Raw genomic sequence first — 16,859 nt, forward strand, 5'->3', positions numbered from 1 at the left:
TGAATAGATTAAACTTCTATAAAGATGCAGTGAAGTATACCGATCAGCTCCTCATGACATAGATGAGACTGATTGAAGTATATTCAAATGCTTTATACAAGAAGTTCTCAAATAAGTGATGTGTGTGCTTGGAAATTTAGTTTGCGGTATTAACAAGTGAGATTGGAGTATTGTTTATTTTTAGTTCAGGTTCGGGATGGAGAGCTCGTTTCTTGCAAAAGTGAGTGACAGTGCATTTCTTTTCTGATATTCGGTAGCCATTCCGTGAAGTCCAGGATTCTATTTTGGTTATGGCAAGTTGGAGCTGCCGTTCGATGGTATTTATACATTGAGACTGACAGGAAATGGTACAGTCATCCGCATACATATAAGTCTGAATGGTTTTTGGGATATCTCATGTGATGCTGCTAACTCGGATTGAAAACAAGTGTTGGACTAAGTATTGATCCCTGCGGGATTCCCTCTTCCTGAATGTGAGATGTAGAGAGTACGTTTTTATATCGGACCTGAAAAGAACACAACTGCAAGAAAATTAATTATTTCCGGAAAAAGGCCCCTAAGCCTCAGATGGTAAAGATCCATAATAATACCATGATGCCATGTAGTTATCAATTGCCTTTTCAAGATCTAAATTGACCATGACCAGATGTTGTTTCATGACAAAGGCATTGCGGATATGAGACTCTCCTTTAATGAGCACATCTAGGATTGATCTATTTTTCAAAAGCCATACTGATGATCTGGAAGGAGATTCTGACTCCAGGATGTAAGTGAGCCTAGTGTGAACCATCCTTTGGAAAATTTTTCCAATGCAGCTAATAAGAGATATTGGCCTGTAATTTTCAACACAGGAGGGACTTTTTCCTGGTTTTGGTAAGGCAATAATGAATGAATGGTGCCATGAAGAAGGATAGGCATTTTCAGAGAAGATCCAATTATAAAAAATTAATAGGGTTCTCAAGTCTTCTCCAAGTAAATGCTTTAGCATACTTTTTCCTGGTTTTGGTAAGGCAATAATGAATGAATGGTGCCATGAAGAAGGATAGGCATTTTCAGAGAAGATCCAATTATAAAAAATTAATAGGGTTCTCAAGTCTTCTCCAAGTAAATGCTTTAGCATAATGTAATGAACTCCATCTGGACCTGCAGTGCTATTGGAAGATCTGTTTAATGATTCTTGAAGTTCTATTAATGTAAATGGTTGGTTGTACGGGATTGAGCGGCACGTGAAGAATTTAATTTATATCATTCTGCACCTGCTTTGATGTTCTGGAAGGTGGATGCATAGGTGGCAGAAGCTGAGATTTTTGCAAATGATTCTGCTTCGCAACTTCTTCAGGAGTAGAAATGTCTTTCCCTTTCCAATGAAGTATCGGAGAGAGCAGCGAGGCAAATTTGCCTTTGGGCAGAATAGCCACCCCAGTTTGCCTTTTTAAACTGCCAATTGGATTGTTGATTGGGATTTGGAGTTACCCCTGTTTGTAGCGAGTAAACAGGGGTAACTCCAACTGGAAAGTGATCACTGTTAAAGGGATCAGTTAATATCGACCATGTCATGATTGGAAATATGGCTGGTGAACAAATTTACAAGTCTATTGCAGAAGCAGATCCGGTTGCTAAGTGGATATAGGTAGGAGATCCAGAATTTAATAAATTAAGATCATTATTATGCATGAATTCCTCCATCAATTTGCCTCTTCTATCCATTGTGGCAGATCCCCACAATGGATCCCCATTAAACTCACCAAAAAGACAAATTGGAGTTGGGAGTTGTGCAATGAGGTTGTCAAGTTCTGAAAGCAGAAGTGGTGCAGATGGCAAAATATAAATGGAAACAATGGTAAATGATGTACCAACTGCAATGCAAGCTGCCACAGATTCTAGGGTAGTTCTCAGTTGGATTGGCCTGGATGGTATGTTGGCGTTAACAAGAATAGCAACTCCTCCACGTGCAGGTGATTCTGAGTTCCTATCTCGTCTGTAAATGGTATAAATTGAAAATTTTGGCAAAACTTGGGGTGACAAGAATGTTTCCTATAAGCATACACCTATGGGATTGAATTGCGCTATTAAATCTCTTAAGTCATCAGAATGACTGCTTAGTCCTCTGCAATTCCATTGTATGATGTTATGAATTATTTAGGTTTACCTGAGGATGATTCATCTGACTGTTTTTTTGTACATTGGACATTTTTTCCAGTCCTTTTTTGAGAATGTGGGGCATCCAATATCCACGGTGTTATCTGCATGGAGTTCTAGAATGGGCTCCTCATTATCTAGCAGCTCATCTACATCCATACTGTTGGTGGGAGATCCCATTTTTTTTTGAGTGATTCAGATTTTAATTGTTCTTTTTCAACTGGGACTGATGGGGTATGACTAGGAAGGCTGATAAAGTATTTGTGGCTTCGCTAGTTTTTTTTTGGAGAACTATTTTTTTTTAAAGGTTAAAAGGGTAGATTTAAGCCAATTTGCTAGAGAGGTGTTAGGCAAACTGATACATCTGTTTGAGCTGCAGTAGAAACAAAGTTTTGAGTGTGAGCTGCATAAGAACGACCACTAGGCATGGTCGACATAACTTGTCTACGTGCCTTAGGAAAAGTGACTATTTTCAATTTTGTATTTTTGAATTTTCTTTCCTGTTATCCATAGCTCACTAGTTTTGGAAAAGGCTAGATGGCTTCCTTTGCAGTTTGAACAAACAGGGGTTTTGACTCAGCAATCCTTTTGGGTGTGATCTTTAGAGCCGCAGATGGGACATATGGCTTCCCCTTGACAAGCCTGCTGGGAATGACTGTATTTCTGACATTTAAAGCAACGAACAGGATTTGGGATGCAAGGTCGAATCCGACAGTTTAAATAACGTTTTAATAGAGGAGGGTAAACCTGGAGTGCTAAATGTCAGAATAATGGATCTTGTTAGAGTAAGATTTCTATCTTTTTTAGTCGTGATCCGTTTTACATTTATTACTTTCTGATTGCTGAGTTCTTGGAATAGTTCTTCAGAGACTGTAATTAGGCACCACTTGCTGGTGACACCTTTTGATGAATTTAGTGTTTTGTGAGGAGTAATTTCTACTGTCAACCGACCAAATGTTGTTTTTTTAACAGCCACTCAGAATGTTTTGAGGTGGCTGTTTCTATCAGAATGTCTCCGGATTGCAGTCTTTTAACCAATTTTTGGTGATCCAGCAATAGACTCCAAGATTTTCTGAATTAAGAATGGTGATAACTTACCCACAGGTTGGTTGGTTGGGTGGATAGAGAATGAATCACCAGGAAGTTTGGAAAATCTTAATGACATTCTGCTTCTCTTTGCAGTCTTTTAGGTTGACTTGAGTCATGGTCAGTGGTAGAAGCTTCTGCTCTTGAGATTAAAGGCTCTGAGTTTGGATAATGACTTTTACCCATGATGGCTCCTTTTGGCCCTAGGGGTTTGCCTTTACCACCCAGGTTACTGGCCCCGCACACAGGGGGGCAGGAGCAGTGCCACTTGGTGGTCAAGTGTAGAGTTAGTAAGTTAGTATGACTAGCTAAATTAAAGAAAGAGGTACTTGCTTTCTTCTGGGCTCTCTCCTTAGTACTTTTAAGTAAGTAGAGCTACTTAACAGAAAATTTTAATACTACGAGAAAAAAACAAGGAAAACTCTGTCACTGGGAGGAAAAACGCTTGGCACCCGGGGCCTTCCTTTTCAGTCCTGGAGTCACAGGCTGTGGATCCATAACAACCCCATAAGGTAAAATCTGATAGAAAAACACTATTTTTACACAAAATTTTATCAGTAGACACACACCAAGAATGATGTTTTGTTTTTCACAAACTAAAGAATTAAAATTCAGCAAAACAATCTTCAAAAAAATTTTACCCTTTTTTCTTGTGGAAAACATTAAACTAGATAAAATAACTTCAATGTAAGCAAAGAAAAAATTGAAAAAAAATAACTTCAACATAAGCAATGAACATATGAAACTCTGAAAACTAAGTACAGGAACTCTCCAACTTATGCAAGGATTGTGTTCTATGGAACACTATGCAAATCGGAATTTCCCTAAATAAGCATTTAGGGAAATTCCGCACTCGTAACCATGCACATTGAATTTGATAGAAGCAAAAAAGAAATAGAATTATTCAATTTGTTTATCTCATGTGCAGGAAAAATTACAGAAGTGTACAAAATCATAAAATTATTTTATAACTTTAGTTGAGGGCTGTGGAGATTTAGAAGGGGTTTTTTCCGACACATCACAAAATTTATCTGCAGGTGCAGAATCAGCACTGGCAACTTCACATACTTTAATGTTTTTGAAACCAGCACGATGCTTGAACTTATTAAACCATCCGCTGCTTGCCACGAACTTGGCTTGGGGTTTGCCGTACTTATCGTTATCTTCATAAATACTTCTTGCTTGAATAGCCGTTAGATTCAGAGCACTAGCTTCTGAATCTGATTTTCCATCCATATTATTAATAGCTTTTCCATCTTCGATATAGCATCTGAATGCTGTTTTGTGATCACTGTTGGGGCGGACTGGCCCTGGTGTGAAATACGTTGATCCTTGAATATGTTCTTTTATACATGCACTGTCCCTTAAAATAGTATTCACTGTTGAAGCAGAGAGACCTAATTCTGTGCAACAGATGACGAACTGTCCTGCCTCTTAATTAATCATCTTCATTTCTAAATCAATTTTGTTTCGTTTTTATTCCTAGTACTGCCAGCACAATTCTGTGCAACAGATGACGAACTGTGCTGCTTCTTAATTAATCATCTTCATTTCTAAATCAATTTTGTTTCGTTTTTATTCCTAGTACTGCCAGCACTTGCACTTTCCCTTCAACATTCTAATTAGTAAATAAGAATGAAACAGAGAAGATTCTGAAAATTTATATATGTTTTTATATGATTGAAGATTTCAGTGAAGGGGGAACATATTTCACCATAAGAACGTAAAAGCCAGACAATTCCAGTTATCGGGACTATTGCAAATGCAATAAGATTGAGTTTACTACCCGTTTATAACAGATTGCGCTATCAGAAAAGCCCAATAATCCGGAAAGTGCAAATTGTTTTATGGTAGTAATCTCCAGAAATGTGTTTTAGAAAAATATTACAAAGGCGTTTATAAAAATTATCTTTTAGAGAGATAAATAGCTTAGTTATATAGCAAAAATTAACTTCTAAAGTCTTGGAACGAATTACCAAAAAAAAAAAAAAAAAAAAAAGTGTTACTGCAAAAACTTAAGTCGAGGAGTTCTTGTATGCAGCTTTTAGGGCACTCTCTAGATAATGAAATTGATACAAAATCCCAGTCATAATGCAATAACCCATGGTTCAATCAGTGTGCTGATACCACTATGTTCATTTCATTCAATGGATGCATATTTGCATTGCACAAAAATTGCAGTTTGTTTTGACACAAGTTTGTGTTATGGCAGCGAACATGTTAATAAAAGAAACTAAGAAATTCAGACACTGCAGTTTTAGATTCTCCAACTTGTCAGCCATGAACTGTGATCAGTTTACATTGCAGAATTACCATTACAATTATAAAATATCTTTAAACTGTAGCTTATTTTTTATCCCACAGTATATGCATCACAAAAATTGAGCAAATGAAATGTATAATATATTAAATTAACTATTCCCTCTCTCTTCAACTCCCCAGTCTAAGTCTAATTTAAATTAATCTTTACAACGGTAGCAACCATCCTTGCAGTTTTAAAGCCATTATCATGAGTTGAATTGAAGCAAAAAAAAAAAAAAATTTAATTTTTTTTTATACAATTATACAGGTTACCCTGAGAATAATTTAATTGTTCCAGTACAAAGGTTTGGAATGTAGGCTTTAACATGACAATTAAAGTAACCTGCTTTGATCACTGATGGTGGTTTGGGGTAGTCAAAAGTAAGGATTATGTTCCAAGTGAGACTAGTAACACCATCCTTCTTTGTCATAATTCATATTACATTGACGACTCCTCCAGCTCTTGTTTTAACCCTTCATCTGATAGATTAATGAGGTCCCATTCAGTGATGATACTTCTTGTCATGTTCATGGAAATGTGTGGTGAAACAGTCACACAGGTTCTACCAAAATATTTTTGGTGTTTGTCTGATTGCTCAGACTGTCAAGTAGTGACAACTTCGAATCTCTTTATCTTAAACAACCAACTTGTGGTCTTGTGGGTACCTATTATGCTTTCTAGGCATTTCTACACTAGAAATGGAAAGAGTTTTCTAATCAGTTGTTTTTGAGTTGAATGAATAATTAGAAATGTTGGAGTTCACATACTGTATGTCAGTCTTTTGATGCTTTGCTGTGACACAACCAGACTTGTTTTTGTCCTATCAGATTTTGATCTATATATAGCAAGTGGATTTCTGGTTTGGGAACTGTTTGCTCCATTTCACGCCAGAAGGTTCAAATTTTCCCCTTCAGATTACTGGCCCCACCACATGGAGGCAGGAGCAGTGCCACCTTGTGACCAAGCAGTAGTGGGTTAGTATTAAAAACAGGAAAAAGAAAGAAAGTAAAAAAAGTTACTTTTCCTCCTGGTCTAGTAAAGTAATTTCTTTACTGAAGATTACTTAATCGAGTATTAGTGTAATGCTGTAAATAAAGAAACCATTTTTACTTCAAGAGTGCAAATTCACTTGATCACAAAATTGCTTGGCACCTCTTGAATAATGTCCCCAGATTATTATACATACTAAATACCAATTGGACATAAACCTACAAAACTTATTTTAATCTTCTTGCCAATTGTACATCAAATGGCAGAGATAATAATTAATTTCAGATGCCTTTCATTTATATTTGAAAGTTTTTATACTACTTCCCTTTCAGCCTGATTTCTCACATTAATAATTTATTTTTTCAGTGAATTTGTTTGAGTAATCTCTGTTTAAAAATGAAAATTTAAATGTAAATTTTCATTTTTTAATAGAGGTTAAAGATATTCATTTTTTTAATGTAAATTTTCTCAAAAAATTTACTCTTTACATGTTTAATTTTCTCCACACATCATCAATGAGTATCATGTACATTTGTCCCCCCAGTGAAGGATTAAAAATGTGTTCTTAAATCATGCCTAAATAAATTTCTGCAAGAGGGGGATTAATTTCTATTCACATTGGCAGTCTAAAATCTGCAGGACCAGAAAACCTTGTCTGACCAATCTGACTGGATACTATGATGCAGTAATAAAGGAATGCAAAAAATAATTCTGATATCACATACTAAGATTTCAGGAGAGCTTTTGATACTGTTATACATAAAACACTGCTGTTTAAATTGTAGCAGTGTAGCATTAAGATCAAGATAAAGATATCCACAGGTATCTTTATCTTTATCAATAGCAATGCTATTGATAAAGCAATGGCTGAGTGGAAGGACAGGAGTGGTTATTAATGGGCACTGCTCTTCTTGAACAAATGTTATTAGTGGAGTCCCCCAGTGTTCAGTGCTGGGCTCATTGTTTCTTCTATATTTATTAATGATACTGATGAGGGCATATCAGGCTTAATGTCTAAATTTGCAGTTGATACTAAAGTTGGCAGGGTAGTTACAGTAATCAGGGAATGCTAATGCAACAAGATCTAGACAAATGGTCTGAGAAGTGACAATTTAAGTTTAATATTGACAAATGCATGGTACTTTGTATGGGCAGCAATAATACTAGATTAATGTACCAGCAGTATAATACCACACTCAGAACAGTGGAGAATAAAAAAGACCTGGGAGTAATTGTGCACTCAGATGCAAACTTCTCTGAGCAGTTTAGACAAGCTGCAAGTATGGTCCATTAGGTTTTGTTGATGATATATAGGAACTTTGCTAGCAGGGATAAGGAGGTGAATACCCCATTGTATAATGCAATGGTTAGGCCTCATTTTAGGAGGGATGTAGATTTGCTGAAAAGGGTGCAGAGATGGTTGGTTTGATTTTGATTTTATTTGCACGAAAGTAACTAAGGAGGTGCAGAGAAGGGAAACAAAAGGGCAGTCTTACTGAGAAAGGTTCCAGTTCTGCAAATTGCAATGTCTGGAGACTAGGCACCTATGAGTTCACCTAATTGAGATGTTACAGGCTTTGAATAAATTGAGCAAGCTCAACGAATGCTGATTGCATTCTTCCTCAGACTACACATATGAGAGGGCATAAATTCAAATTGACGCGTGATGTGGGAAGTTCTTCCGCACCCCACGGCTGATGCTTTATAAGCTTGCTTTTTTTGCATTATTTGGACTGCTAATGCTAAAAGGATGTTTGGGTTATATATACTAATTTATTAAAACTAATATAAAAGTTAACAGTACAATATAATATGATTGTAGTAAAATATAAGAATTTTACCATCCAGTAGACATGTTAAAGAATGTTACACAAGCAAACATATGACACACTTCGTACTCAGTACAAAGTATAGGCAAAAAATAGTTTAAGCCTTCTTTTCCTAAGTATTCTGCTTGGTGTGGTTTAATTCTAAAGACGGAAATGCTAAATTCTAACAGTAAAAAGTGTACTAAGAGCGGATTCCTGGGTACTCTGCATATCTTTAAATGTTTTTTAACCCCATTTACTTCACCTACAATGAACAGATGTACATGCACAAAGCATGCTAACATGAGACAATTTATCAGATTGTTTATATGGTCATATTTTTCCAACTCTAAATAATCAATTATGCATATCCAAGTCAAAATCATGGTGAAGGAATACTGATGATGACATAAAATCGATGGTATATTAATTTTTTTTGGCATAATTTGTTTGTGCACGAGAATTCTCCCTTGCAGTTAATAAAAAATTACAAATATTTCAGTCATTAACAGAAACAAGTATGCAAAAACCTTTTTTTTTAAATAACAAGGGTATAGTGATTATTAGTTGGGGGGGGGGATTAAATTTTCACATCAACATCCCATGAGAACCTTACTTTGCAAAAAATTTTTGGACCAGACCCAAAACGTGAAACTTTCACTGGAACACAATAAACACTCATGGATTTCCTATCACGAGAAAATTCCAATGTGAATTCTTTCTTCCACATCGTCTGAATTCCATGGTTAACCACAAGAGCAGCATCACGTCGTGTTCGTCCACTCTTCTCAAAATTCCAAGGATTCATCTTTTCTGCTAATGCTACTAAAGCTGTTTCTGTAGCTTCACCCACTTTTTCGAAAACTTGTTTATACTGAAATAAATAAAACAGATAATTTTGACACTTTGTAATTTACACTTGATTACACTTAAATAATTTACATATATACATATATGCAGGCAGTCCAAACTCACTCTTTTTATATTATAAACCATCCCTGCATTTTACTCACTTGCAAAACCATGTTTCTGTTGTTACACTCTTTATATTTTAAGAAATTTTTATCACACTTTGAAGCTCAATGTTAATCACAAATATGAACAATTAAAGCACTGGTTTTTAAAACTGAAAGGTAGTCATAGCAAGGATTATCTTCAAAGGAAAAACAGCCCTCTTTAAACTCTGCAAAATATTGAAAAATCAGAACAAACAGCATCTTTTATAAAAGCTGTTTTATCATTTCCTAAGTTGCACATTTCTCTAATTTGAAACATAATCTGATGCAAATACCTGCTTAGTAAAATCACTCATTTTAAATTGAAACAGAACATGAAATACCTTCTGTTCAATGCAAGGTAATTCAGACTTCTGAAAATAAATGGGCAATCTATGTATTACTGTCTAGATGAATCACCAAATGCAGGAGTTGGCAACCTGTGGCTCTTTGAACATGTAACTGTGGCTCTAACTTTTAGCCCACATGAAGCACAATTTGAAATGGAGTTAGAGGACTTGGAAATCAAGGACACGTGGAGTGCAAGACTAAAATGCCTTAAAACTGAAATTGAGGATTTGGAGAAGCAAAAGGCTGCCCTTGAAATTCTACACAAATGGATGGCGATAGAGGAGTTGAAAAAGCAAGACCAAATTGTGTTCGACGTGTGGAGTAGCTTACTGGACACATATATAAAATTGAAAATATTTGGGTTTGGACTTCTCCCAGTTTTTGGTTTGATGTATTTCTGTGGGCAAATATTTTCGAACATGAAATATCAAAAATAAACCAAGAAACCATTTGAACAATGCGAGTCTCTCAGCATGCTTAAAGATGAAAATTACTGCATACTCACCTGATGTTGAGAGAATTACTCAAGAAGTTCAGCAGCAAAAGTCATTAATTTATACCTAATTGGATGTTTGTTGTTTTTTCAGTATTAATAAATAATCTTTCAAAAAATATATATATTTGTATAAAACACCTTCCCTCAGCTTGAGCTGAGGCTCTTCAGATTCTTTCTCTGTTTTTCAGTCAGATCGATTCTTTCTCTGTTTTTCAGTCAGATCAAAAATGGTTCTTCACTCAAAAAAGGTTGCCAACCCCTGACCTAATGCATTGCAACTTGCTGCAAATTCAAGATAAAAAGTCAGTCTCCAAACTTTGACCACACCTTATATATATATATATATATATATATTTATTTTTTTTTTTGTATTGACTTTTCTAAGCATAGGTTGTTTCCACCCTCAGTCCATGTCTGGCTATAAAGCGAGTGCGAGGTGAAGTTAGGAAAGCAATAGACGCTTCCATCCTATTGACGCTTCTTCCATCGTATTGCACTAATAGCTCAGAGTATGGAAGAAATTTTAGGGTAAGGATAGTAAATAGAATATGATTGTAGAAAACACAGTTGGTGCTCAGGATATTCAGGGTTGCAAGTTCCTGTCTGTATTAGTAACAGCCCTGCAATAGGTAGGTATTTGCAATTTGGAAAGAGTTATCTTTGTTTCTCTGTATATCCAAAAAGTTATGTCCAATCTAATGTTTAAAATGACTACAGGCTATTAACAATAATAGACTCTCTAGCCTTAAGAACTCAATTTTTAGATTTACAATATCAATTTTACGTTCTGAATAGTTTTACAATAACAGACTTACTAGTAACGAATGGGCCTGGAGTACTGGGGTCCATAGTTTATAACATATGTAAGTCAGTTATAACCCAGTTTAATACAAATATATACTAACAAAATCAGTAGTATTTTTGTATTTAATTTGTCAGTTGACAAAGAGACACGCGTCTCGAAAGCTACTGATTTCGTTAGTATATATTTGTATTAAACTGGATTATAACTAACTTACGTATATTATAAATAGACTTACTAGCGTTAAGAATTCAATTTTTAAATTCTAATTACAATTTTAAAATCTAACTATCAAACTAACATTCTGAATAGCTTTATAATAATCTTATTGGCTTTAAGAACTCAATTTTTAAACTTTCAAATATTAACCATCCAACTTATGTATTTCTTTATGAATAGTTTTTACTATAATAGATTCACTAGCCTTAAGACCTCAATTTTTAAATTTTAAATTTAACGTGTTAACCATCAAACTTTCGTTCTGAATAGTTTTACGATAATATCGACTCACTAGCTTTAAGGATTCAATTTTTTTTAATTTTAAACTATTAACCATCCAACTTAAGTTCTGAAAAGTTTTACCAATTTGTTTTACCTAGTAGGTAGCTGGCAGATATGTGAAACAGTATCTCTTCAGGATGCCACACCGTTTCACTATTACAGTATAGGTACTGAAAAAGCACATATATGCCGTCATTGACGTTTCAACAGTTTCCTGTCCATTTCTTTCTTTTTTATATATATATATATATATATATATTATATTTAATATAAATTAAATATAAAGTTTACAAACGTGGATTTATTTTATGTACAGGAAACTGTGGTATGTTAAGTTACCTATTCTTTTAAGTTTTTGATGGTAACTGCTGTTATAATTAAAACAAAAGGCCAAGTTATCTTCCTGCAAGGACTTGCCCATCTTCCCCGAGGCAAATCAAACCAAAAAGTGAGAAAGATTGTTAGAGTTTGCCACCCTAGTCAAGGGCAGAGGTGGCAACCTCTCACGGTCCAAGATCTACGAATGTGGTAATGACCCTCTTCCATAATGTTCGCAAAATAGCAGAACGATTTATCTTTGCAGTTTGCACAAGATAGGCAAGTATTTCCGAGCAATTACAACATTCTGCTAATTTGCAAACTAACAATCTTTCTCACTTTTTGGTTCGATTTGCCTCAGGGCGGATGGGTAAAAATCAAGAACTTAAAAGAATAGGTAACTTAATGTAGATGCCACAGTTTCCTGTACATAAAATAAATTAACGTTTGTAAACTTTTGGCCCTAACACTAATATATATATATTGTCAAGAATAATGATATAGAGAAGCTATATGATATGGGAGGAAAATTAAGTTTAAAATTAGATAAGTCTGAATTACAATAACATAACTTATGGATCAGGGACACTGTTATAGCAAAACATACCCTACAGCTAATGTGTACATGTATATATAAATTATAAATCAACAGGGATTACCTTTATTTTAGATATAGGAAGCTTCTTTTCCAACTCTCCTAGTCCAACTCACTAATAATTCTTGAGGATGGCGATATCTATTTTGTAAAGCAGGTGGGACATCTTCCCCACTGTCAGAACCATAGTGTTGAGACTGCACACTCTGAACACTACGGTTCTGGTAAGTCCTTATCTTATGGTATATACTGATTTTCCTTACTTTTGGCTTTACTTTTTTTTATTGTCTTAGCGTTTCACTTACTTCTGTAAGGTTATCCATGATCTGAATACAACACCTCTATTAACACACTAACGTTAAATCAAATGTAGTATAATTATATTCAAAATTTTAAATTAAAATTGTAATTTACCACGTGTCTTTTTGCACATGTACCTATGCATACAGAGCATGTCAGAAACAGAAGTAAGAGCATTGCTGTCTTTTTCATTATTTTGGTGGATTACCTCTGATGAAGACACACAAATTATGAAAGACACTGCAATGTTATTTCCACCTTGAACGTTCTTTCAAAATCTTTCAAATTTTTTCAAAATTTATTTGGTATTGTTTCAATTGGTGCAAATCTTATCGTTTTATTTTCCTGTTCATTTCACCCCCTTCATTTCACAACATATATCGCTCTCAGTGTATACTGTATATTCATCAGTTTTTACATAAAGCTCGTTAACATGTTCTACCTACAATATTTTATATATATATATATATATATATATATATATATAAATAAAATATTGTAGGTAGAACATGTTAACATGTTAAGTAGGATAAATTTGACCCCGGGGACACATGCTCTGTACTGTACCCCGCAACACAGCAATAATTCTATACATGCACATATAACACACACAACACAGGGCGCAACAGCATATAATGCTTCCTACTTTGATAAATTTGGGATCCATAACCTTAAATTTAACACTTGTAATAATAAACTATGTTTAACCTGTCCTTATATGCACCCACTGCACAAGACACATGATAATACTAAACCTACTTTTTGTAAAACTATTAACGTCATTTACCTTATAACTTGCAATACCTGCAACATAAAATACGTTGGACAAACCAGCAATAAACTACATTTGAGATTGAATCAACACAGATCAGACATCAATAACTACCAGCACAAGAAATCTAATAATATAGAACATGAAATAGAATATATGCACTTTCAATCTCACTGCTTCAGTAATATTTATATTTCCATACTAGCACATATTGATAATGCCAATATTAGAACCATACAAGAAGAGCTATTTATGTTAAAATTAAAAACCTTATACCCATATGGTCTAAACAACAAATTCAACCATAAAATTATTACCAACAACCTGACAGACTGCTGCATATATGACAAATTCAGTATTATTAAATACCATAAATACCATAATAACCTATGCAAGCGTTCCAAAAAATCTAAAAATAGCATCATACATAAGCCTACTTTAGGCAATTTTGAGGCCACCCTTATAGACTGGGATAAAAACATCATAGATGTGCAATACATACACAACTTACTCTTCAGCACTAAGCACAGTGTACTGAAAGCACTGCACAAGTTTATAGGTACTTTCAACTTTAAGTCCAAACATTTGTTTCACCTATTAAACGATATTTTGAAATTCAATCTAAAAAACCTGAGCTCCACTACAGCCAATAATGATTCTATCATAATCGTAAATTTCAACAGGCAATTTATGGACAATGTAAATATCAATAAACTCATAAATCAGCACAATCATCTGCTTCCTAATAACAGCCATAGTTATATAAAAGTCAGATACAAATATATGAAACCATTTGGATTACTTGCATGTAACTACAAATCGGTAGCTACCAATTTAATATCCCAGTATACAGACACCAACAACTGCATATGCAAGCTCAATGGCATGCAACAATATATTAATCCTGACTATGGACACATCATTACTGGTAATTTAAATATAGTTGCAGACCCTATACTCAGACACATTCTATCACAAGGTTTCAAATTCAGGCCTTGCACACGAATAAATATTACCACTTTCAATAAACAGCTTTATCATGACCTGTTAAACTACTGCTTTCAACAAGCTTACAAATATAACACACCTATAGAGGCATAGCAAATGTGGATCAGCCATACTTTCACCCTATTAAAGCATAAATTTGCTATATCCAGTTCAAATATATATAGTCAGAATAAATATTACAACCTGGCTAATCTAAAGCAAAAACTACAGGAAATACACAGAGACTTCATCATCACACCTATAGATAAAGCAGCTAACAATTATGCATTTATTTGCAAATCCTTCTATGCATAAACCTTAGCCACTGAACTGAACTCAAGTAATACTTACAAGCCTATTTCCAGTACCTGCAATACTATTACCAAAAAACTCATAGCCTTCAATAAAAAACTAAAGCTAAACATGAACAACTACAGCTTACCTTACATATACTTCATTCCTAAATTTCACAAACAACCCATAGGTTTCAGATTCATAACCTCCTGCAAAAATAGCTATGTGCACAAACCGGGTAAAATGCTTGAACATCTACTGCAACCACTGCTAAATAATTTACAGAACAGCAAAATCATAGGCAATAACCTACCCGTATTAAATTTTTTACAGAATAATAAAGTTAATAACATTCAAACTTTTGACTTCCAAAGCCTATTTACAAGTATTGATCAAACAAATCTAAAATCAGTACTAAAAGACATTTATACAAAATACAAAGATAGTATAACCTGCAATGTTCATCACTGGAACAACTTACTGAACCTGTGTATTTCTAATAATTTTATATACGATGGTAATACTATATATCAGCAAATGATAGGAACACCTATGGGCAGCCCAGCCTCATGTGTAATAGCCAACTTATATCTATTTTGGTCAGAAACCGCTTTTCCACAGGACCTAATACTATACAGATACATCGATGATCTCATTGTGATCAACTGCCCGAACTTCATCATGGAGTATGGACACTTGTACCCAGCAGAACTTATATTGGAAAAAACAAACGTCTCGGATACAGCAGCCCATTTCTTGGATCTGGATATCAATGTAACGAATGATATAGCCACTATAAACTTGTACAAACGTGAAGCTTTCAATTTCAGCATAGTCAGCCTTACACAATGGAATTCTAACATATCCAAAAGAATTCATGCCAACGTTATTCTAGCTCAATGCATTCGTATAGCTACTATTTGCAGCAATACAGAAACCACAATCCATAACATAAGGATATTATGTAATAAACTTTTGAACAACCTCTTTCCAAAAGCTTATTTACGCCATCACATCCGCAAAGCCCTCAACATATTGAGGTATAATAAAATAAAGGATATCAATATCACCAGTGTTATTGACATATAATTATCCCCATTAATATCAAGTATGTATATAGTGTATATACAATACACGAGGCCTCTGTGGTGTCTTACATTCTGAAAAATTTGTACCCACCAATTGGCCTACTTCCGTGTATTTATCTTGTAATTATAATTTAATAATTTAATATTTATCTTATTATTATTATGTTCTAACATATCTTTATGTATTTATTTTACACAACTGACTTTAAATACATGATGCACACACTCCCAGACATTCGTTCAGGGTCCTATCTAAAGGAACGGGCTAGCAACCCCGAACTACCCGAGCACCACTACAAATCTCTACCTCAATCATCTTTCCACTTTACTAGCTTCTACCTTTTTATGCCCTGTGCGCCATTAGTTTATCGACCGCAACACCAGGGCTCTATTTTTCTATCTTTACCCATACTTTTTTCGCCTTAAACAAAGTTTAGCTTCCCTCAACAGCTACTTTGTCAGTTATCATATTTCTTACCTATCCTGGGCAGTTTGGACATCATGTATTTAACCTACCGTAACCCTCCGCCCACTTATTTACGTACACCAAAATTTGTATACGCTAGGTGCCGTTAGCGTACCCACACATAAATACTAGCGTATCACACTGACACACAACTTTTCTGTTAGTCCTGCCAACAGCGGTAAGTCAGTCTTTCGTATACTACTTAACTGTCGTCGTGCATTCCCTTTGTTCTCAACTTTCATATGGTTGTACTTACTTCTGTAAGGTCATCCATGTTCTGTATGCTTTTCCTTAATTTTAACTTATTACATTTTACCTATCATAATTAATTTTAACTTTTTAACATAATTTTAACTTTTTACCTATCAAAATTATTTTACCACGTGTTCCCTTACACGTGCTTTGGCATACAGAACATGTCGGAAACAGAAGTAAGAGCATTGCTATATTTTTTCATAATTTTGGTGGATGACCTCTGACGAAGACACAAAAATTATGAAAGACTTGGCAATGTATTTCCTCCTTGGTCGTTTGTTCAAATTTTCACTTCGTACATATTCTTTCAATTA

At 34.6% G+C, this 16,859-nt stretch overlaps 1 protein-coding gene across 1 annotated transcript in view; it reads right to left on the reverse strand.

Annotated features, from left to right (window-relative positions):
* LOC150086009 (calcium-transporting ATPase sarcoplasmic/endoplasmic reticulum type-like) overlaps positions 1–16,859 on the reverse strand; it is a 516,950-nt gene that overhangs the window by 147,301 nt on the left and 352,790 nt on the right. Inside the window, 1 exon segment of the mRNA XM_090374328.1 lies at positions 8,942–9,199. Within this exon segment, the coding sequence (XP_090230454.1) occupies positions 8,942–9,199 (258 nt within the window).

Source organism: Mastigoproctus giganteus, chromosome 5 (assembly GCF_048544385.1).
Source record: "Mastigoproctus giganteus isolate SK-2022 chromosome 5, ASM4854438v1, whole genome shotgun sequence".
Taxonomy (NCBI): Eukaryota; Metazoa; Arthropoda; class Arachnida; order Uropygi; family Thelyphonidae; genus Mastigoproctus; species Mastigoproctus giganteus.